Genomic DNA, 21920 nt, shown 5'->3' on the forward strand with positions numbered 1-21920 from the left:
GCTCAGAGAGGGTGGGGGAAGTGTGTAGCTACTGAACCCCCAAGCTGCCTGTAGAGTAAATCCAGTTGTGTGAATAAAGGAGTACTCAAATCCCATGAGGATGAAGGAGGTGCTTCAGGTGTCTTGAACAGCTCAGGGCTTTCCTCTTCTGTGGTCATGGGCCTAGTCTGCACATCCTTACAGGCTTCCCATCTGTGTGGACCAAGCGGCACAAGGAGAAGGAAGAGAAAGGTGTTTGTGGCTTTCCTGCTTGAAGAAACGTTTGTAAATTGTTCCTGTAGTTGCCTGGTGGTATACGTGTTGTTAGTTAAAACATAAGCAAAGAACACCAACTTCTTTGGCCTAAAGTGCATCTACCTTGGGCCGATGACTAATGTCATAATCCATTTAAATCTCTACCGAGGCTTGCAATAGGCTGTCCTTCAAGATTTCTCCGATTGCTTATGTGTGATTACATGTCCAGTGTTGAGCCCAAAGGCCCATGAGCCAATCCACAGTGATGATCATCAGTGCTTTGCACTTAACATTATTATTTTTTTTTTTTCAGGCAGTCTGTAAGGTTAAAAGTGGAAGCTAGAGAGTAGAGGCTTAGGAATTTTATTCTGCAACTGTAGCTGATCACTGCTGTTTGTATACTATGGTTGAGAGATAACACTGAGGTCTCTTATCCAGCTCTTTGGACAAACCTAAATGTTTGTTGTTTCATACACACTAGTGTAAATTGGGAAATGACTAGTGCAACTCTAAATGGGAAGGAGGAGAGAAAGCTCGCTCTGGAGCTGTAGTCACGCTGCTCAGTTTGAGAACTAGGAACTGAGCTAGGCACCCAGTACTCAGACCAAATGGTTTCCTCTTTATGTGCCTCTAGCAAGCTCTTCCTCAGTCTGCCTCTGTATCTGGCATGGAGGTGGACAAGCACAACTGCCCACCACCTCAAACAGCAGAGAACAAATTAAGCAATCCCATCTCCTCACTAATACAGAATTGGGGCTTTTCTCCCTGCAGCCATAACAGAGTTTATTCAGGATGACTACTGGGCTGTTAACTTACCCTTTCCTCTGTAGCTTCCTCAGTGAGGTTTTAGCTAATTCAGCAGCCTAGCACTCTCAGTGATGGTTTCAATCTTAATTTCTTTTGCTGCAGGTACCCACAGATGTTGAGAAATGTCAAGATCGAGTAGAGTGTTTCAATGCTGACCTGAAAGCAGATATGGAGAGATGGCAGAACAACAAAAGGCAAGACTTTAGGCAGCTACTCATGGGGATGGCAGATAAAAACATCCAGTACTACGAGAAGGTACGTGGCACTGCTGGAACATTGGCAGGAATAAGAGTAGTTCATTTTCCCCTGAGGTGGTGATGATTTTTCAGGAAATCTTCACGCTGTCTTGAAGAAAAGAATCTTGGACATCTAAATCAGTTCTCTAGTGCTGCGGAAGCTGCTCTTTGTCAGCAGCTTAGTGTAATCTGTTGAGTTGCTGGTCACGCTGAAGCAATCTGCGTGAGACTAGCAGTCTTTCGCAAGGCAACCCTGTAACAGCATTTCATCCTGGATGCTCGTCTGTCTTGCATTCTTTAATTGAACAAATTAGTGTTCAAATTAGAGCAGCAGTAGTGGCGATGAAAAAGACCGAAATTCAATATTATAGTAATACTACCAGACTAGAAAACTTCTTGATTCTGCCTTTTATGAGCCAAACTGCATGGGTTAATGTACATCCATGGATCAATATATAGATTACACCTGCTATGCATAAATTATTCTGATCTCTGTCCTCTTGTGCATAGTTCTGTCACTTGTATGCTAGTCCTGGAAATACCTAGTCAGGTGCCTCTGCCCTTTTTCAGTTGGTGCATGTGTACCTGAGATTCAGTGTCATTTTTTTATTTTATTTTTTTAAGTGAAAAGGCCTTGACATTTAACTGCATATGCTGCCAATCTCATCTTCCTTCATGCTAGAACAGTGCTGCCCAATGAAGTGGTTGATACATTAGACACTACTAGGCTTACGCATGGTGACATACTTCATCTTCTTGCTTATTGCTTTTTTCCACATCTACTTTAAAAACTTCTTCCTGTGCTAGGTTACCTCTCCACGTAATATTAATATGCAGTTACTTTGCCCCTTCCAGTGTCTCTCTTCAGTAATTCACAAGTAGTCCCACAGAACTTCCTTCACCCTGGTCTCTTCTCTCTTCTGACACTGCTCAGGAGGAGGGTATTAAAGACTCCACTGAACATCCAGCAGTGCCTCTGCAATTGCTGTACATCTTTTGCTCTTAGTTGCAGCAAGGAAGCTTTTTGGTGGGACAGTGCCTAATTGCTTCAGGATACACAACTAGAAATACTCTATTCACCTGCAGTATGATCAGCAAGATTAGAAGGAAGATGCTTGACAACAGTGACTTGTGGGTATAAGGGCTGGTGATGAGCTTGCCCATTCCCAGTGTTTAATAATATGTATTCCACAGTCTATATTTGTCAAGTTTGACTTCTGGGCTGTACATGGTTGAAAGACACTAAGGATAACACAGCACTGGAGTAAGTATATGTGTCTGGGGAAATGACTCCAAAGCCTGGAGTGACATTCTAATAACCCAGAATCTAGGATCCACTTTTATTTTGCTATACCAAGCCCTACCAGTTCATCATGCAGTGGAGTCAAGTCCCAGAGGTGTACTGGATGGAGTATACCATGTCTCTGAACTATCTTCCCTAAATGCATGGGTTTTTCAAATAAGTTTGCTGGAGGTTGTCCATAATAGCTGCCATTGTGTTCAAATCAGCCCTTTCCCACAGTCACACCGCAAAGACGTGGATTTCTACTAGAAACAGTTTGTCTGCCTAGCTGAAAGCTGTGGTGTTCTTCAGTTTAGAAACTAGCTTGGTACTTGGAAATCCTGGGTATTCTGATGATTTTTAATGGCTTGGGCCAGCTGATAAATTTGGAAAGCTTTAACTTGTTGTCTTTGGAAACTGCAGCTGTTATTTTTGAACACTTTCTTGCTGCTTGAGATTCTGTTATTTTCCCCCTCTGTAATAATCTATAAAGACCTGGCTAGCCTTTCTTGAATTTGCATTCTGTTGGTCTGGAAGGGTTGGTCAAAAGTTACAAGAACTGATGTACAATCCATTTTTTAAATCTTTATTTCTTTCTTCAGTGCCTTACGGCGTGGGAGTCAATTATACCACTATTGCAAGACAAGCCAGAGACCAAATAAGAAGTACCTTCATGGACAGTCTAGCACTTCGATGCTCAGTACCACTAGACATACTGGAACTGTATGAAGGACTCCTTTTGTCAAGTTAACCGAAATGCCAGCTGCACTTAGGCTGGAACAGACGCTCTGAAAACAATTTGAATTTTTTTCCTCACTTTCTGTGTTAAAACTGGGGTATGTTTCATCTTTTTGAGTTACCTTGAATGGTTCCTTCTTTATCCTATGGAGTGATTGGGGGTTCATAGTGAAAGTGCACGGGGATCTTGATAAAACTTACCTCTCTAGTCTGGAAGGAACTGATGAGTGGAACGCTGAAAAGATGAAAATAAAACTCTACTGCAAGGTGCCAAATGACATCTTTATTACCATTCTGCTTTGTTTGCTAAAAAAAGATGATAATTATTCCTATGATACAGTACTCCCTAACCAATCCTTATCCCTTTTTTTGGATGGACAGGGAAAGGCTGGAAATGAGTATTTTCTGTTTTGCTACCACCCATATGGTCCCTCTGGATAAAATGGTTTCTGGAGACTTTTCTGTGTGGGAGTTGGGCTGGTCCTAGACAGAACATACCAATACCACTTGCAGATAGCTTGTGATGCAAGCATGAACTGTGGTTTTTGTGAGTGTGGCATGCTGTTGGTTCATACTGAGTATCTTTGTTTACCTTGGTGATTATGAAGTAATGTCAGTTGGCTGAAGTGTACTTGTGACTGACTTGGGAATTAAAATCAGCTTAGCTGCGGGAGTGAGTTGAACAGTGGCCTTTCCAGGCTTATGGGAATGGTGGAAGCAAGTGTGAGTCTTTAGTGTATTTTTTTCTAAAGCTAGCTCTGGAAGTTGCATGTTAGAGTTCTCTTGGTCCATGCTTTAAATGTTTTTGGATTTTGTTTTTTTTCTGAACTAGAGCCAATTTGGGCTTGATCACTTAGGTGCCTGCTGTAGTAAAGGTAGAACTCTGCTTTCTCTCCCCATGTTTTTTTGCAGCAGCCAAAAGCCAAAAAGTGTCAAATGCTTTCTTACACCAAGCATCATTGTATGTGAAACTTGCCTTAAACAGGTTGGTGGGGGTGGATGGCTACCCTATTAGGTACACGTAGTGTTCATACCTGTCTCTACTGAACCACATGGCAAGTCTTCTAAGACTACTTTTGGTACAGATCTATTTTCTTAGTAGTTTTTATTGGCCTTTAGAAATGTAACTGCTTCTTCAAGTCCCCTTTTTTCCCTTTCTTTTGCAGTCCCGCCTCAAGTAAATGCCTACTTGGTGTTAATGGCCTTAGGAATGCTGCTGCAATTTCCAGGGTCCCAGAGTCTTGGTTTAACAGCATGCAGATAAATCCTTTTTAACCATCCTAAGTGAGGGGGGTTGGGGCTGATATCAATGTAATATTGGAATTTGGTGGTATAAATAATTGAGTGCTTACTGCTAAACTTGAGTCATTACTTATTTCTGGCAACATTCTTGTGAAGAATCTGAGCAGTAATTGAGTACGTGCAATTTCTGTGTTCTGTGACGACCTACCAGGTACCAGTCTGGTTTGGACTTTATCTCTTCATAAACACCTGAGGCTCCCCTACTAAGCTTGGTGACTTTGTAGCAACTGTCAAGATGAGTTATTGCAGCAATGTGGTAGCTGTCAGGCTAATGAGATGATGCTCTCTGGGTGCAAAAGTCAAGTTTAAGACATTTTAAGCGGTCTTCCTTTTTGACTCAGCCTCCATTGACAACTCTGTGGTACTAAACAAACTATGCTTTTTGGTTTAAGATCACAGTTTGTCAATATATACTTATTTGGTGTAAATAAGAACTCTGCTTTAAGTTGCTGTTTTGTCCAGAATGACAAACTACTTGTGGTGCAAGGGAAGTGCTTAAAGGGATCATACTGAAGCAGTAACCAAGTGTTCTCCTCAATGTCTCCCTTCTAAAATAAGCACTTCCATACTCTTAACGGTCTGACCTTCAGAGTAACAGTCTTCCCTATTTCCCACAAACAGAGATAAACATGCTTTTTTGAGCTGGTTCCTGTGTGGTAAATGGAATTTTGTAGTTGACTCTGCAACATCACTGGGAGTCAAGCAAAATGTAATTTGAACTAATATTTAGACAGTCTTCCCTTCACCTTGTCAAAAAAAAAAAGTGAAAGATTAGTAGAAAGGTTGGTGGTTTTTTTCCTGTAATTGAGTAGGTTTTGTCTGATGCCTTACAACACTGAGGTCCTGTTCCCTCTTAGTTTTATGTCAAACTGAAGTGGGTATTGGTTGTGGGGAATTTAGCAATTGACATCACAGCTGTTCATGAGAAGCATAATGGATAGAGGGGAGTACCAAGTAAAGTTCAAATCAACATGTAACCATTGAGGGTGGAGCTGTTGAAGGTCAGCTTAAATTTTCTTTAGTCTGATGCCACTGATTCTGCAGCATAGTTTTTAAACTAGTCCTCATCCAAAATATGTTTCAAATTCAGGTAAATCCTTTTCTGGCTAAGCTGTTGAAAGGTGGGCATGCTTTGCACTTCCCTGTTGGAGTATATGGCTCTGTGACACCTGCAAGTTGATTTGGAGGAGAGGTTGGAACATGTGCCTCAGGCTGTGGCCACTGATAGGATTTCTTAATGATCCGGAACACCAAAACCTCTTAAGCCCCTACAAGGGAAGTAAATACTCAAAACAAGAGTCCTCTGTAAGAATTGCTGCAGTGTAAGGATGTGTAGTGGTGGGTCTCTCGGCTCCTGTGGGTTACGGAGGAGTCTCTTTATAAAGAGCTGTTGTAAATCACTAGGTAACTGTGAGAGAGGCTGTGAGGTGTGGGGCAGCAGTGCGAAACAGGAGAACTACAAAAGAGCAGGAAACTCCTGTAAGATGTAAAGAGGTGACACTTGTAAAGGGTGCACTTACTTAACTGCTGTTAGTGAGAGGTTAAGATCTGAACTGTTAGTGAAACTCTGACATGTTATCCTGTAATCCTTACAGGATAGAGGCTGTCCTTTGGATGGCCCAAACTTTAAGTGTGAAAAGTAAGAGGTGTTGGTAAAGGGAAGCAGGAGTAGTGCAGAAGCTTAATCTTTGAATAACTTGAGTGTTCAGTCACTTAAGGTCACCCTCTGCACATGCACTAAAATGATGTCAAAATTAGTTGCACTTTTTCTATAAGCCTATGTAACATGCAGCACCTTCAACAGTCCTTAAATTAGCCCAGTTTTCCTTGTAATCCATAGCCAGACCAAGTTCCCTCTCAGAGGATGCATGATTCACTGCTGTCCTGGTTACTTCTGTGTAATTTCTGGGGTGTTTGTTTCTTCTCTTAACTGGCACCAGCACAATAAACCAAGCACTGAGATCTTGTTTTCATGCTCGGTAACGAACCGTGCATTGTTCATATGTATTCTTACCAGGTTCTGATTCTTGCAATAAACATAGATGTTGAAACATCATGGCTTTTTCAGGTATCCATTGAAAAATGAAAAGGTAATAGGTGTAGCCCTAAAGACACGAACTCTTCTGATGTGAGTTGTATCAAAGAATAAACTATGGATTCTTCACTGAAGCCTACTTGGATTTTTGTCATACTGACACTTGTGCTAAAGATATAGTAGTGGGATGAGTGGTAGAGAGAAACATCTGCAAAGCATGAGTGGCAGAGACGGTACTGCAGAGGTACTGTGAGGTAGCCTTGCAGCAGTGGCTCTGCATAGTCTGTTTGCGATGCATATTGTTTCTGGTGTCAGTCCTGCAGATGCCAAGGTACAAAGAATTCCCTCCCAGCCCACCAGGGACTGTTCAGTGTTTTAACAGGAGCCATGCTTTTGTTAAAACTTGCACAATTTAACTGATTATGATTAAAGTTGCAGACTGTTAAAATCCTGGTGCTGATAACCACTGAGCAAAATTGCATAGACTAAACTAGCTCATTAGATGTTCATCCTTCTTAAATTCTGAAGGTAGAACAGTCTTTCCCTTGGTATATTAACTTTTACTACAACAACCAATGAATAGAGAAAATGGGGTCTTTTTTTTTTTAAGGTAGGGGAGTTGCTACTACTTGCCAGGTTTGTGTTTTGTTTGGTTTTTTTTTACTGTAAAGTAAAACTGGGGATCACAGGAATAAACTTGCCTTCTGGCAGTGTGAATGTTGCATTTTAAACTTTTTGGGGGTGCTGTTTAACCAATTTTATGGAATAAAATGGCAATGCTTAATTCTATGCTTAGCACTTTGGAGTCTTGCCACGGTATCCAACCTGTACAAGTACCCAGTAATGAACTGGGCTAGTTTTAAGGTTGCATGGCTAAGGCACAGTACTTGTGCAGAAAATAATGCACTTTCCAAAAAGGCGTAAGTAGATTACCCTTCTGTAAGTGACATGCTAAAACATTAAAGGCTACTTGCTGTCCTAGACTACTTTGAAGGCCTTGGTACTGTATGCTTTGAAGCTAAACCATTTCCTTAACTCTGCTGCTGGGATATTAATCCCTATCTTCAGGTCAAGCAGCAGGGTTGGGGCCAGTGCTACATCCGCACTGCACAGGGAGACAGATTGCAGAGGGACAGTCTTACGATAGCAAACAGCCAAAGGGCTTTTGTCTTTAGTATTTGAAAATAAAACAGCACCATCCTTGTTCTCTCTTCCTCTGTGCCTGCATCCCTCTGTCCCTTCTTAAGGTTTGGAGAGTTGGGTCATGCAGGTGAAGGCAAGCTGGCTGTGAGTGGAGGTGGCCTCATCCCCTTCCTTGCTGAAGGTGTCAGTACTGGGGACCAAAATGGTGCTGGCTCATCCCCCAGACTCTTCTGCTTTCAGCCTCTGTGAACCCACTTACCAGAACTAGAGTCACTGTTCATACCATTAAAAACCAAAATGAAAGCTGTGAAAAGATTTGTCTCTCTGTGAATTAGCTAGTCAACAATGTAAAAATGGGAAGGAGGCTTTTGCTTCCTGCACTCGACCAAATCTGGCAACTATGCTCTTGTTCAGACTCGCAGGCTAGGAAATGTTGTCTTGCCTTCTGGTGCTGGCATGTTTCTATACCCTTTCATATATCTCTGTATAAATATACTTTGTGCATTGTTTACTATGGAACTAGTATTGATGGAGAAAAACACTTTGAGGTAAAACTGTTTGTAATTCTCTATTAGTGTGTACATTTTTTAAAATGCACTGTTTGTTTACCTCAATTAATTTAATGGAATGGACCAATAAATGTATTAAAAGATTACTCCTTTACCTAGAATGTAAAGTTTCATTTTTTGCAGACTTTGCCATTGAAATGATGTGTGCACTTATTTTGCTGGGCAGCTCACTATCATACTGCAGAAATACTCTTCCCTTAAAATCTTGTTCCACTGCTGATTTAACTAAAAGTCATCCATCTGTTGTTGTAGTACATTTAGTATTACTTGAAAGTGAAGTCTGGAGCTGAGGAAAGATTGCAAGAGTGTGTGTCTATGGGGAACAGGGGTGGCAGCAACTTCCTCAGAAAGGGCTTGCATAGTGAGTAATCAGCTTCTGCTTGCTGCATCCCTGGCTTGAACTGGAGCTGCCTGATTTGCCTCCAGATGATTTTGGTTACTGAAGGGCTTTTAACTTGCCATTACTTAGTCCAGGAGCTTGGAAGCTGCTTAATCCTTGTAATTCAATTAGCATGTAAGTAGACACATAATTTAAGCCCTCATCCCTCTGGGGCATGCCAGTCTTTTGAATCATGTTTGGACTGAGCTGACAACATCTCATGCCAGTGGCTGTATTGTATGAGGTTCCTTTTGGTAGGGGTTTCAACCCAGTATAAAGCTGAGGTAATAAGGTGACTGTTACCTGGTATTAGTGTCACTACACCTTTGTAAAGCCTGTAGGAATAGTGTGCTGCACTTACCTGTTCTTAATGTGTTATGTCCTGGTGGTGTGAGTTGAAATGCTGGTATCGGCTCTTGAGTCATAGGTGTCCTCCCATGAGCTCTGTTAAAGCACTGTCCAGGGACAGCGGGACAATCTCCCAGAATTCAGAGGCATGAACATCTGTTCAGGAGTGTTTTATTGCAGGGATTACTAAAAGTGTCTTAATCTTACTTTTTTTTTACAGTGGTATTTCTGTATTTAGTGGTCTTCTACGTAACATTGATTGGCTGGGCTGACACATCTTCTGTAGCACTCGGAGAGCAGGTCTGTCCTGCTGACAACTGTGTGCATGCAGCATGTGGCTTGTGGACCCCTGCTTCATCAGCCAAAGTCACAGAACTGCTCTGAGGTTTCTGAAGGAACAGACAAGAAGGAAGTAATGGAAAAACTGATCCTCTGCTTTCCCCTTCAACATTGAAGGATGTGTCTTCATTTCTACCCTGTTCTCATCCCTCTGCACTATTGCTAACCAGCCTAGCAGAAAAGCAAAATGCTCTGAAGACTGCTGGTGTGCAATAGCCAATGCATGTACTCTGCAACATGATGTACTGCAGAAATACACAAGGCAAACTTCTTTGTCATGGGTGAGCTCAGTGGCTGAGAGGCCACGGCATGCTGTGAAATGGAAACACAAATGAGATGCTTCCTGTAATGATGATAATTGTGGGGACTAATGCTTGGCAAACCTTCCACTTTGGTAGCTCAGAGAGTTGACAAGGACCAGAAGATGCTTTAGCTTGTACAGCCTCTGTCACTCAGTCAGAATCTGAAGGGAGCCAGTGGTTGAACGTTGTTTGATGGCCACAATGCTGTAAAGAGCAATAAAAATGCAGGTTACAAGAGAGCTAGCAAACTACTTTTTCAAGCTACAGTTTGCTTTTGCCCCATCAATTCTTTAGCTTAAACTTTGCTGGGGTGTCTGGAGCTGGCTGAGTGCTCATGTGATTCCTCTCAAGGATCTGCCAGCCTCTCTGTAAGTTATTCCTGTGTACAAACAATGATGTTGGCACCATTTGTCCTCTTTCAGACTCTGAAGTCCTAATAACCTGAGTTTGTGGTGATAATGGTGCTAACTTCTATTTGGAGCCTGTATTAAAAAGCAGTTGAGTAGCTAGCAGTGACTCGCTGTTAACAGCAGCGTTGTGCAGAGTCACTCTTGTGTCTGGAAAATAGGAGGAGGAGGGCAAAGCCAGGGGAATGATGAGTATGAAGTAGCCTTCCCCACAGTTGTAGTCCTGCTGACACCAGGTGTCAGACATGTTCACAAGCCTGGAAAGCCTTTGGTGCTCTGGGTGAGGCACAGCTGATGGTGTAGGAGCCTTCCTTAGTGCTGCTTTTTCTTTTCTTCCTAAGTGATAACAGTGAAGTTGGTATACATACTGCCTTTAGACTTTTTACTGTTATGTTTTTTAAAAAATTACAGCAAAACTTGGCAAGAATTTTGCCTGGGATCAGACATTAGCCTAGCCAGTACTTGCCTTGTATCTGAATGAAAATACTCTTGTTACGTGGATTAAATACTGACATTATAGCTATTCACTTTAACTTCATACTGGAAGAGTCTCATTGCTTCTAGTAATGCAATGAGCTGGAGGGTCATGCGGAGAGAATGACAGGCAAGGTCAGATTTGGAGGGAGATCCATCGAAAATTCTGGAAGAGTAGATGGAGATGCTGTTTCAGCTTTGTCTCTTCAAATTAAGCTGGTTTTGTGCTTAAAACTTTTTCTTGAAATTGTACCTCTCAGTCATTCTGTAGCTGTACAGTTGGGCAAATTGCCTGGATCAGAAAAGTAACTATATCCTTACTATGCGTTAATGGTTTCTCTTTGAAAGAAACACCTGGAGGAGACTCAGATTATTCTTTTCTATCACAATAAGTAACCTGTAATGGATTTTTTAAAAAATGTTTTACTTTGTGTAGGATTATTCCCTCATTCTACTTATTACTATTTTTGCAATATCAAGCAGTACATTTGTGTGAAGGCTTTGTCCCCTGGGGTTATCAGCTCTTAAACTGCCAAGTATTCCTTTGACAGCAATTCATGTTACATTAAACAAAAAGAAGTTTAAAAAAATTGGCTAAATCACTTGCAAGTTTCTTTCTTTGAATCTCTTTGATATTTGTCAACACATTTCTGCAAGATTTTTGTTTCTCTTTAATTAAAAAAAAAGTTATTTTTTCCTATCTGTATTAGACCTAGAGTCAGGAAGCATGGAGAAAATAACAGCATGTGCTTTTGGACAAAACCCTTCCTATTCCTTACCTTAAAGGGAGGAGACTCAGGCAGCTGACTAGAAAAGACAAAATGAAACAGAAGCCACTGTACCAGTTCAGTGTGTTTTGATAGATCTTGTTATAGACTGTAGATGTGACTACTCCCGTGGTGACTAAAGACAACTGGAGCAGGACAAACACCTTACCTGTAAAACAAGAACATAGTTTGTTACCGGGGAGAAAAAACCAGCTCTGGTACCTCCCTGACGATTCCAGGAACACCACTGTGTGGAAGAGCGATGTGGTCGTTGCTTCATAAGTGCCAGATGGCGTGAGCTTGTATCTTCTTCTGTTCTAGACCAGAATTAAATGACTTTCCCTTCTTTTAGGCATAGGACAAAAGATCCAAAAGGAAAACTGTCTGCTTAAACAGTCTAGATTAGAGGTGGCTACTTGGCAGAGCAGCAATAAACTGGGCAATAAGTGCTCCTTTCCCTAGGAGGTAGAAAAGTAGTCTTGGACTAACACCTTCAGGACAGGGGAGATATTAGTCAGGGTCTGCCTCTGCCCTAGGCCAGAAGAGTGGTCCACTGGGTTAAAATCATAATAATGCCTGAAATGGGGAAGTGCGTGTAATCTGTATGATGTTTAGGGTGGATGAAAGGCAGAAACTGAATTCTAATTGAAAGAGCGTTTTTGCTGAAGTGCACCCGTCTGTTTCTGTCGTGGTAAATGGGGGAAGCGGGAGTAACCCAGCCCTGCCAGGATGTGCAAACTGGGAGCAAGGTCAGGACTGTGTGCTGAGCTTGCTGCCCTGGCAGCCTTCTCCAGCTGCACAGTGCGAGCAGCCACCACCTAAGGAGACAATACTGCTTCCAAGAGGCAAGGGCTGCTTGGCTGCATGGTCCTGCTTGAGAGCTGGCCTGCCGCTGGAACCAGGTGCAGCCTGTATGGCTCGTGGTGGAGGTTAAAAATTAATTAATAATAAGGATTAATTTGGGGTGTGAGCTGTGCTATTTGTGGCAGGTAGGTGAATTTGCTACGGACCACTCTGAGGAGCAGAAGCAGTAGGAATGAACTGGTGACAGAGGAGTGTCGTGTTCATATGGCAGAAGGGAAAAGAATGCAAAGGATGGCTGTGAGAACATGTTTGGAGGAGGCATGAGCAGTCATGGGCCTTAGGTGCTATTTGAATGCAAGACCAGTCCCATCTGTTGTGTCTAAATCCAGCTCATTGGGGTAAAAAATAGTAGCCTTCAGTACGGTGTTGTGAAATATATGTGTATTACTATTTTCTAATATATTTTTCCATAGAAAAGAATTTCTGCTCCTGTGTACCAAAAAGGGCCAATTGTTATGCAAAGGTTATTGTTTGTTAGTTAAATTGTGGTCTGACAGGAACAAATTGCCAGGTAACATTTGGAGATGTGTTTAGAGAGCATAACTGAAAAAAGATGAAAGAAATCCATCCTTCCCAAAGCTGGAAGTAAAAGAAGCCAAATATAAATGGTGTGAATATCACAGTCCTCCTCTTGGTTTTCCCTGGAGTACTGTGTTTTTGAGCCGCAACCCAGATATTTTCCCTGACTTTGACCTGCACACTGATAGTAATCTCTTGAAGCATGTACTGAAAATTTTGTGGATAAATGATGATGCAACCGAGGATGAGAAGTTTGGATGTGACAATCTTGTTCTGCAAGTTTCTCTGCTCCTCCCTTCTCATTTGTGGTATCAGCTGTTGTGGTTTTATTACGTAAAGCACAGATTGCAGCAATAACTTACCTTTCTCTTTATACCTTAGGCTGAATGGAGGGATTTGAGGTTTTTTGATCAGTAAGGTAACTGAAGTACTTACCATAGGATGATCCTTCAACATGCTTGGATAACATGGACCTGATGGTTGGTAAGGGGATGAGGGCAAACAGCATCACTGCCCGTGCTGCAATGCAATGAATATGTAGTCATCAGTACCTGCTCCTTGTTTCCCCACACAACTACTGCTTCTGGGTTGGGCAGGGACTGTGCTTCACCTTTTCTTGTCCCTTGAGTACCCAAAGGAAGCACAAATCTTTGGTAGGAGTGTAGGTCCTCACTTCATCTAAGCAATGGTGGATAAGCCACCTATTGCTCCCACTAGCAGAGGGACTTTGCCCAAACCAGCTGTGGTCTCTTGGTCTCGGCCTGAAAACCAAGTTTAGATGGAATATAGCACTGTCCTTTGAGATAGTGAGGCTGATAAGAGTCTAACCAGCAGAGGGAGCACCCCATGCTACATGACCTTGACAGAAACGGTACCTTTATGACACTACAGCTGTTTTCTACCTGGGTGCTTCTGGCTTGCATTATTTTAAGCTTTCTCTAGTGTGGAAACTTTTTGGGAGCTGGAATTACCTTCCTGTCAGCAGAACCAACCTCAGTGAAAACTCGATTCATGTCTAGTGTACTGAGGTGTTTCTGCAATGCAGGGAGTAAGCATCCTGCACGGTGTGTAGCAATGTGTGTTCACGACGGAGTTAATATTAAGAAGCATTTTTTTATTTTAATTTTTTATTTTTTGTTCCCCAGCCTGATTGCCTAAACAAACAAAATCTCTTAAAAATTTCACTCAGTGTTTGGCTTAGTACACAAATATAATATCCTACCATCTTTTCCTTTAGAATAACTTTGTTTGGTTTTTCAATTTCTCATTCCCTGTAGGGGCAGACAGAAAAATTGCTTCAGGCCATTTCTCTTAGATCTTTTTCTCGCTTTCAGAAGCAAAACCTCAAAGCCATGCAACACATGATTCATATCTGACAAACAGAGTATCATCCATCTCACTGCCACAATGGATGTGGTTCTTGGGTTTTGTTATCTGTATTCCTGCAGAGGCTACCTCCCAACAATAAACTGGCCTTTCCTTCATCATGGGATGCTGCCCCATCTATAGTTATCCGTCCCTTGGTCATTTGTACATAGTGTAAGATTCCGTACACTACATTATCATGATATTTTAGTTGCTAAAGCAGCTCCAATGGTTTGCTATTAAGCTTCCCATCAGCCATAAATGCCTTAATGTAACAAAAATAAATCACATCTTAAGATGTTTGCTTAATAGGAAAACTTCGCCAATTTGTTTCTGTTGTAGCCTTAAGCCTTACCTCACAAAACCCAAGTGCTTCCCATCAATGCAGCAGCGTGGTCCAACTAGTACAGGTAGCCAGCAACAATTCCCACTCCCTCACTGTGTGAGCATTGCTCCCCTGCTCAGATCTGGGCTATGACCAAGTGACAAATTACAAGTCAACTAACCTTAAACTAAGCCTTGGCAGGAGTGTATGCCTCCTCTGGATATTGTAGGGTGCTGAGTGTAAGAGTACAAAGGGAGATATGAGGAGAGGGGAATGATAATGAATCTTCCTGGGGAATTGCTCGTGCGACGGTCTGCCAAGCTCCCTATTCTGAAACTCACAGTGAAGCAGAGCAAAAGCCCTCCTCCTGATGTCGAAAGACCCCAGCCCCTTTCTCAAGGTGCACTTGCTCATGCGAGTGGCTGTTCGACTCACCGATGTAGAACAGGAACGTCCACTGCACGAAGGCCATAATGAGGATGCCAGCGCTGAAGGATGCCACTCCAATCATGATCATGGTAATGTCCCTCAGGTACTGGGAGAACACAAATACCCCTAGGAAGCTGGTGATGAAGATCACGTACCCAGCAGCATTGCCATGGCCAATCTCCACAGCATTCCAACTTAAAGGCTCCCTAAGCAAGAAGAGTGGGAGTACGTTCATTGCACCAACGACGGCAAGGTCATAGAGGATTGCTGCCGCAAACAGCATGATGATGAGTAGTTTTGAGGGGGATACTGGAGTGGAGCTGCTGCTCTCCGAAGGTTGGGAACTTGCTGCCGCTGCTGCTCCTGTTCCTGTGTGGGCTGGTAGCTGGCTGCCCACCTCCTCTGCACTCTTGGCTTTGGCTGGGCAGAAAGCAGCTGGCCTGGGGACTGTCAGGACAAAAATGCTGTAGAGGAGACAGAAAGCATAGCAAGCGATGCTGCAGCCCACCAGCACAGTGCCCTCTTGATAGTGGTCACTGAAGCCGACAAAGAGGTAGCCAGATGCCATGCTTCCTAGAAAGCCAGCGAGGCCATACACCAGCTCAATAATGATGAGCCGCAGAGACCTCCTGCTCTCAGAGGACCCCAGAGATGCCAGAGCCATGACGCCTGCCCAGAGCGTGGTGAAACCGCCTGTCAGCCCATTGACAGCAGCAGCCCCATACATCACCTCGATGGGCCAGCCCAGCAGCATCAGGAGGAGCAGGAGAGTTTTGGAGCCCAAGTAGCCAAGAAGAGGGAAGCAGATGGGTATCTTCCTATGCATCCTGTCCCCCAGCTTGGATAAGCCATAGGCTGACACCAGTGGGCTCAGGCCCAGGACTAGGTTGTAGATTATATAAAAATTAGAGACAGCTTTCTGCTGAGCATCTTCCAGTGCATGGGAAGGAGCAGTGGTGTTGGTCTGGTTGTAGTAGTTCTTCACCACCAGCAGCAGTGCCGTGTCATAGAAGGCGCTGGCTACTTGGGAACCCGCGACCACTGGCTCAATCCACATCCTCATCACCGTCACCCCCACCATGCTGCTGGCGACTACCTTTTCTTGGGGAGAACTCTTTTCAGGGAGATGCGTGGGAGGAAAGAGTGCAGGAGGAAACGGCTCTTCAGAAGTTCTGCTCTGGAGGCATGCTTGGAGAGGAGCAGCAGAGGAAAAAACAAAAGGTCTGCTGGGCTGCACAGAGTCAGAGAGTTGTGCAAGAGATGATCTGGCTGGGAGGATATTTGCACCTCGCCTTGCTGCGTATACATACGCACGCACATCCCTGCGCTGCTCTGATCACCGGCTCACATGTGAGAGGCTTTTGTACAGCTGGAGAACGCCCTTGCACTCGCTGACTGCCACTGCTCCTCTTCCTGGTCTAGTTTCAACAGAGATCAGATGACCTAGGGGAATTTCTCTCTCCCAGTTTAGGAAGTGAAAATGCCCTGGTCAAGTAATTGCTGCAGTTTGGGGTGGTGGTTTGCTTTTTGTTTGGTTTGGGTTTTAGTTTTCCCTTTTGGCATCCTTAACTTGTCACAGGACTCTCAAGGTGGCTGCGAGGGCAGGGGATGGCTGTGTGCTTTTTTGTCAGGTAATTTGTGAATTCCCCTTACTGCCAGCTTTTTTTTCCTTTCTTCTACACGAATATGTTGTTGGCTCATTTGCTCTCACCTGCTCCTGTCTGCCCTGTTGCTGCATCCTGCCCCTTATGTCATTGTTTCAACAACACAGTCAGGAAATTACACCAGAAAGAAATTAAAGAGAAAAAACCTATTTTTGGTAACCTGCTTCCCATGGCTGCCACTCTGCCTGGTGCGTCCTTTGGCTTTACAATGTGGGAATTTCCAACAGAAAGAGAAAACTCCCAATTTATCCAAAGGCATGGGAGACCACTGTGCCCCAGTAGTCAGCCAGCTGAGCTGGAGGCTGGGGTGGATGAGAGCCCACCTGTGGGGAAGCGTTTTCCAGTCCCAGCTCCTCAGGGTGGTAGCCGTGCCTCTCTGCCACACACACACAGCTTTGCAGCTTGAAGTCAGCCTCTGATTTTGCTGCTGCCCGAGGGGGTCAGGCAAAGCGACCCACCCCAAGTGGCTTGGGGTCCCTGTGGGCATGATGGTGTGGCTGGCCAGAGGCACAAGAAGCTCTTGGAGCAGGATATGGCGCAAGCAGGCTGCCAGTTCCAAGGAAGATGCTTGCAGTCCCAGCTGCAGGAAATACTTGGAGGATATTTGGCAGCCTCAGGAATGCTAACTTAAATGATAATGATCTCATTCTGCACTGGTTTAATGAATCATAACAGGCAGAATAACAATCTGTTCTAGGAAGATTTATGATGATTACTTTAAAAAATAAATTAATTATTAATTTGCAAGAACAACGTTAAAACCTCCATCTGTTGCACTCTATTCATTCAGGTGACATTTACTCAATGCCTGCATACTCATGGCTCAAGAGTTGAACTTTTTCACTCTTAGTTTGGTTGTGCAATAATTTTTGTTTTGTATTTAGATTCAAGGAAATAAAGACCCAAGAACTAACAGGGAAATGAGTGGGGAATTGTCTGCTAGAATGATTTGCTGTTAGACAATTTCAGTTTCACTGGAGAATTTGTTTTTGTGTCAGGCCAAAAGACTCCTAGCCAGCTGTAAAATGTAATGTGGGTTGTTCCAACAGTTGCCTTTTTTTCCCCCAGATTTTCTGCAAAAGCTCTCTAGTTTCTTTAGTTTTTATTCAGAAGTGGGACAAATCTTTTTCTCAAAACTCTGGAATATTTCCAGAGGATGGAAATTCCAGGCAGACTTGCTGAAAACCCCAAAGCATCAGCCTGTGACCAGTTTAAGCAACAAACGCAGCCAGAGGAATTGCCACGTTTCGCTTCACGCAGGGAGCCCTTTCTCTTCCACCAGACATTAGAGGGAAAGATAAACGACTTTGTCCCATTCAAGCTTCAGTTTGGGACATTAGTTGTCTTGTAGTGCAGAGGTATGTTACAGGCACTGCACTTGAAAGACTGCAGATCTGCTCGACTCTTAAATAAGGGATATTTTTCCTCCACACTTTATTGCATGTACAGACTGCCTAGCTTATTGATCTGACACTGAGGTGATACTATGCTATGCTTAATGCTGTTCAGGCCTAGATAGGTAATGAATTGTGCTAAATGCCATCAGTGATCTCATGAATTATGTATATATTTCCAGGATATTCTGAGTGTTCATTCACATTAAATATACTTTTTAGAACTAGTTCTCGTGGAAGGATATAATTTCATGTCAGTGATTGCAAAACAGTGAGTGCTAAAGCAAGAGTTTAACCCAGGCTCCAGAATATTTCCCATTGCAAAATATTTTTCATGAATACCATATTAATTTGATGCCACAAAGACTTCAAAATTACTGTTCTCTAGCATTAGTTTTTCCATGGGGCCCAGTTCTCATATTACTAATATTTATAGGGACATTTGCATCCACTTTAAAATATGTTCTTGTGGCATAAACACAGTGGAGCCTTAAGAGATTGGCCCTTGACATTTAAGAAAAATGAACCTACAGAATCACTGAGACTAGTCTACAAGCAAAAATACGCTGGTGTAGCCTGCTGGAAAAGGAACACGTTGTTTTAGGGCACCCCTCTCTAGAGTTGTCTTGTCTGGAGGCCCACTAGAGGCCAAGTCAGCACCATGTTTCACCAGCTCTTGGACATTTGTCAGTCTGGCCAAATAAATGTGTTTAATGTCTCCCTGTGAGGATGTTATACATTCCTGTGCAGTATTGGTTTTTCTATATTTAAACCATTTATGACAGTTACATCACTTTTTCTTTCTGAACTGGGTTGCTGTAGGGATTTTAGTAGGCTGGGGCAGGTGGGCTTGGCAGGTACAAGCATTTTGGAGCTTGGTCTTCAACACTCCTTGTCTGAAAATGTCCTTTAGACATCCAGGACTGCAATCCAACGTGGGTGCATAAGCCCTCTTCATCTCCCTTGCCTAAGCCTGCTGACGGGATCTGTGATTTACAGTCTCTGGCTGGCAAGACATTTTGTTTCCACAGTGGTAAATCAGCTCTGTAACTCCTCCTCCTCCTCCTCCTCGGTATGTGCGGATCGTGCTGATGCACTCTGTGGCTTCGTGGCAGTGGCAAGGTGGGGAAACATGACTGGGTAGTGGGAAGCGCCTGGGTCTGAGCCCGGATGGAGCTGCAGTCGTGTTACAGCACCAGAGAGAGGGAGAGCTGGTTGAAAACACTGGGGAGAAGCAGCTATTTCAGTGATGGCCTGTTTTCCTTTGGAAGATAAGTCTTTGTCATAAATGACCACAGACCGTAAGGCCAAGCCATGCTCTTTCACTCTGTGGTTTGGGAGGTTGGCTTCCTCTCTGGCTGGCATTTAATTACATATTGCCCCTGTCCTCCCAAGGTTTGTGGTTCTGCTTGCAGAGCTGGGGGAGATGGAGGGGAGGTGGAGGCTGCAGGGGAAGTTGGGTGCACGGGGCAGGGGGACCGGCTCCTGGCAGCTGCTGCGTTGCTACAGGGATGCAGCATCCTGGTCCAGGGCAGTTGTCTTGTGGGATCCAGAGCTGCTCATGGTAGATGCTAATGCCTGGATGTGAAAGGCCACCCCAGCAGCCTTGTTTCAGCAGCGCTGGAAAACAACATCCAGGCTGCTTGGAAACTCACAGTGCTGGTGTCAGTGTCTTAGCACAACAGCTGGTAAGTCTACAATTGCCATAATAAAACGCAGGACCATGCCCTTAACGTGTGCACGCTCAGGTGTCTCAGACAGTGGGACCCTTGGGCCAGCATTCTGGCATTCAGGAGGCACAGCACCCACAGATACGCTGAGGTCACCTATGGGGACATCTGCTCTCCTCTGCTGCTGACGGGAGTGTCGTGGTTTAACCCCAGCCAGCAACTAAGCACCACGCAGCCGCTCACTCACTCCCCCCCCATCCAGTGGGATGGGGGAGAAAATCAGGAAAAGAAGTAAAACTCCTGGGTTGAGATAAGAACGGTTTAATAGAACAGGAAAGAAGAAACTAATAATGATAATGATAACACTAATAAAATGACAACAGTAGTAATAAAAGGATTGAAATGTACAAATGATGCGCAGGGCAATTGCTCACCACCCGCCGACCGACACCCAGCCAGTCCCCGAGCGGCGATTCCCTGCCCCCGCCTTCCCAGTTCCTAAACTAGATGGGACGTCCCATGGTATGGAATACACTGTTGGCCAGTTTGGGTCAGGTGCCCTGGCTGGGCATGAGAAGCTGAAAAATCCTTGACTCTAGTCTAAACACTACTGAGCAACAACTGAAAACATCAGTGTTATCAACATTCTTCACATACTGAACTCAAAACATAGCACTGGACCAGCTACTAGGAAGACAGTTAACTACATCCCAGCTGAAACCAGGACAGGGAGGAAGAGGAAGCCCAGGCCACAGGCAATGCGAGCACATGCCAACCTCATTCCCCCATGCCTTGAGGCTTCACCTGTTGCCCTACATGAACAAAGCCCAGGGCGATGTGCAGGCTGCAAAAAGCTGGAGAATGGATTTGCTCCACGGAGAGACCTCATGGGATGCACTGATGTGAAGGGCGGTGAGGAGGGGTGACCCCATGCCAGGGTAGGGCAGGTCCTGGAACAACATGGGAGAGCAGCGAGGAGCTGGAAACAGCAGCGCTGCCCATTTTCCTCTGGGGCAGACGCTGGCTGACCAAGCAGCACCAGAAACCTGCGTTGTCTGGCTTTCACCCCCAGATGTTATCCTTTTTTCTATTTTTCTCATTTCAGAGTTTCCTGCTTACCTGGTTGAAGTCTCCTGTGGGCTTCTCTCTCTGCTGGAAAGACAAAACACAGGATCTGCAACACTTTGCTGAGTTGGCTTCTTTTTTCTTTAGCTTGAGGAATTTAGGTGATTAATAGTGCTGACAGCTAATGGTATGCCTTAACATTAATCCTCTCCATGGAAGCAGGGAAAAAAAGCTTCTTGCAGTACCTGGTGTCTGCCTAATGAGCTGGACCACAGAACAAACCCTTCTGTAGTTCTTAGATAGGCCCCAGATAATCCTGGTGCTAAATGACTTTTTTCTTGTCTGTACATCCTTCTTTTCATTAATATTCATGTCTTTTTAAAATTGTTGTCAGCATATATGGGTTTGGCACAGAAGCATTGCAAAGGTCAAGAGTGTGAAGGCAGCAATGGACTTGAGAAATGGGATGAAGCAAACTATACTAGAACTACAGCTTAAGCAACCCTATGTTGAATAAAGCAAAAGTCTAGAAAAATGAAATAACCATAGCAAAAACACGACTATTAAAAACTTTCAATACTGAATGAACTACAGCCAATAAGCTGTTAAAACTTGGTTCAAAACCAAAAACTGCCCTCCCCTTCCCAAGTGCTCTGCAAAGCTATTTAGAAATAATTTTGGTTATCATCTACTTCACATTCTCATTTTTTTATATAGGTCTAGAAACTTTTATGGCAAAGGTGGATGGGTACCGAAAAGCCTACAAACACATTTAAATAATAATAAGTTTGAGAAAAAGGCATTAAGGGTGAATGAAAGCTCTGAAGAAGGAGTGTGTGAGTAAATTTGACTTGAGATTTACAAGGCTGGAGAGGAACTGTGTTAAGTGTGGATGTGAGTTAGAGGAAGACTATACACAGAGCATACTGGAAAGGTGAATGTGGAGAATAAAGGAGGAGAAAGAAATAGTAAGCCACCCATCCTTGTGGAGTGAGGCGTGAAAGAAGAAAGGAAGAGCAAGGGAAAGAGGAGTGCTAATTTTTCTGGGCTGGTAGGACCTTTGCTAGATAACTCAGTCCTAGTCAAGTACAACTGGAGGGAATGAATATCTCTCCATAAGTCTGTGCCTCTATGGAAGTAAGAACAGCAGCTGGCAGAGGACATCAGGACAGTGGAGAGAAAACGGACAAATCCACCCTATCTTCCAGTGTGAGAGGTGGAAACAATCAAAAGTATCATAAATGCTTAAAGGGGCTCTCCCTT

The 21920-nt window shown here is 43.8% G+C and overlaps 2 protein-coding genes across 3 annotated transcripts in view; one reads left to right on the plus strand and one right to left on the minus strand.

The window, feature by feature from the left end:
• The window catches only part of SNX30 (sorting nexin family member 30), a 53208-nt gene extending 44761 nt beyond the window's left edge, over positions 1 to 8447 (plus strand). The window contains exons 8-9 of the mRNA XM_069776601.1: positions 1144 to 1296; positions 3162 to 8447. Of these exons, the coding sequence (XP_069632702.1) occupies positions 1144 to 1296; positions 3162 to 3221 (213 nt within the window). The 3' untranslated portion in view covers positions 3222 to 8447. The remainder of the gene's footprint in view (positions 1 to 1143; positions 1297 to 3161) is intronic.
• Positions 8448 to 8647: 200 nt separating this feature from the next.
• SLC46A2 (solute carrier family 46 member 2) lies at positions 8648 to 17038 on the minus strand. Of its 2 annotated transcripts, XR_011323283.1 has the most exons (5): positions 14871 to 17038; positions 13181 to 13264; positions 11375 to 11531; positions 9796 to 9918; positions 8648 to 9462 (listed from the first exon to the last, which is right to left on the minus strand). XR_011323283.1 is itself a non-coding variant. In XM_009930952.2 (4 exons), the coding sequence occupies exons 1-4, from the start codon at positions 15943 to 15945 to the stop codon at positions 9861 to 9863; spliced, it is 1374 nt and encodes a 457-aa protein (XP_009929254.1). In that variant the 5' UTR covers positions 15946 to 17037; the 3' UTR covers positions 8649 to 9860. The 2 variants fall into 2 exon arrangements, 1 of the variants encoding a protein (XP_009929254.1); XM_009930952.2 differs by having other exon boundaries at positions 8649 to 9918; positions 14871 to 17037.
• Between the last annotated feature and the right edge of the window lie 4882 nt (positions 17039 to 21920).

The sequence above is a fragment of the Haliaeetus albicilla genome, chromosome Z (genome assembly GCF_947461875.1).
Source record: "Haliaeetus albicilla chromosome Z, bHalAlb1.1, whole genome shotgun sequence".
NCBI lineage: Eukaryota > Metazoa > Chordata > Aves > Accipitriformes > Accipitridae > Haliaeetus > Haliaeetus albicilla.

Excerpts from the sequence above, each read along its gene's own strand:
- SLC46A2 (XM_009930952.2), bottom strand. The coding sequence starts at position 15,945 with ATGGTGGGGGTGACGGTGATGAGGATGTGGATTGAGCCAGTGGTCGCG. Across the intron at positions 13,265-14,870 it reads GACGTTCCTGTTCTACATCG|CACGGGCAGTGATGCTGTTT; the intron begins GTGAGTCGAACA and ends ATTGCATTGCAG. Across the intron at positions 9,919-11,374 it reads CTGAGTCTCCTCCCTTTAAG|CATTGTGGCCATCAAACAAC; the intron begins GTAAGGAATAGG and ends TGCTCTTTACAG.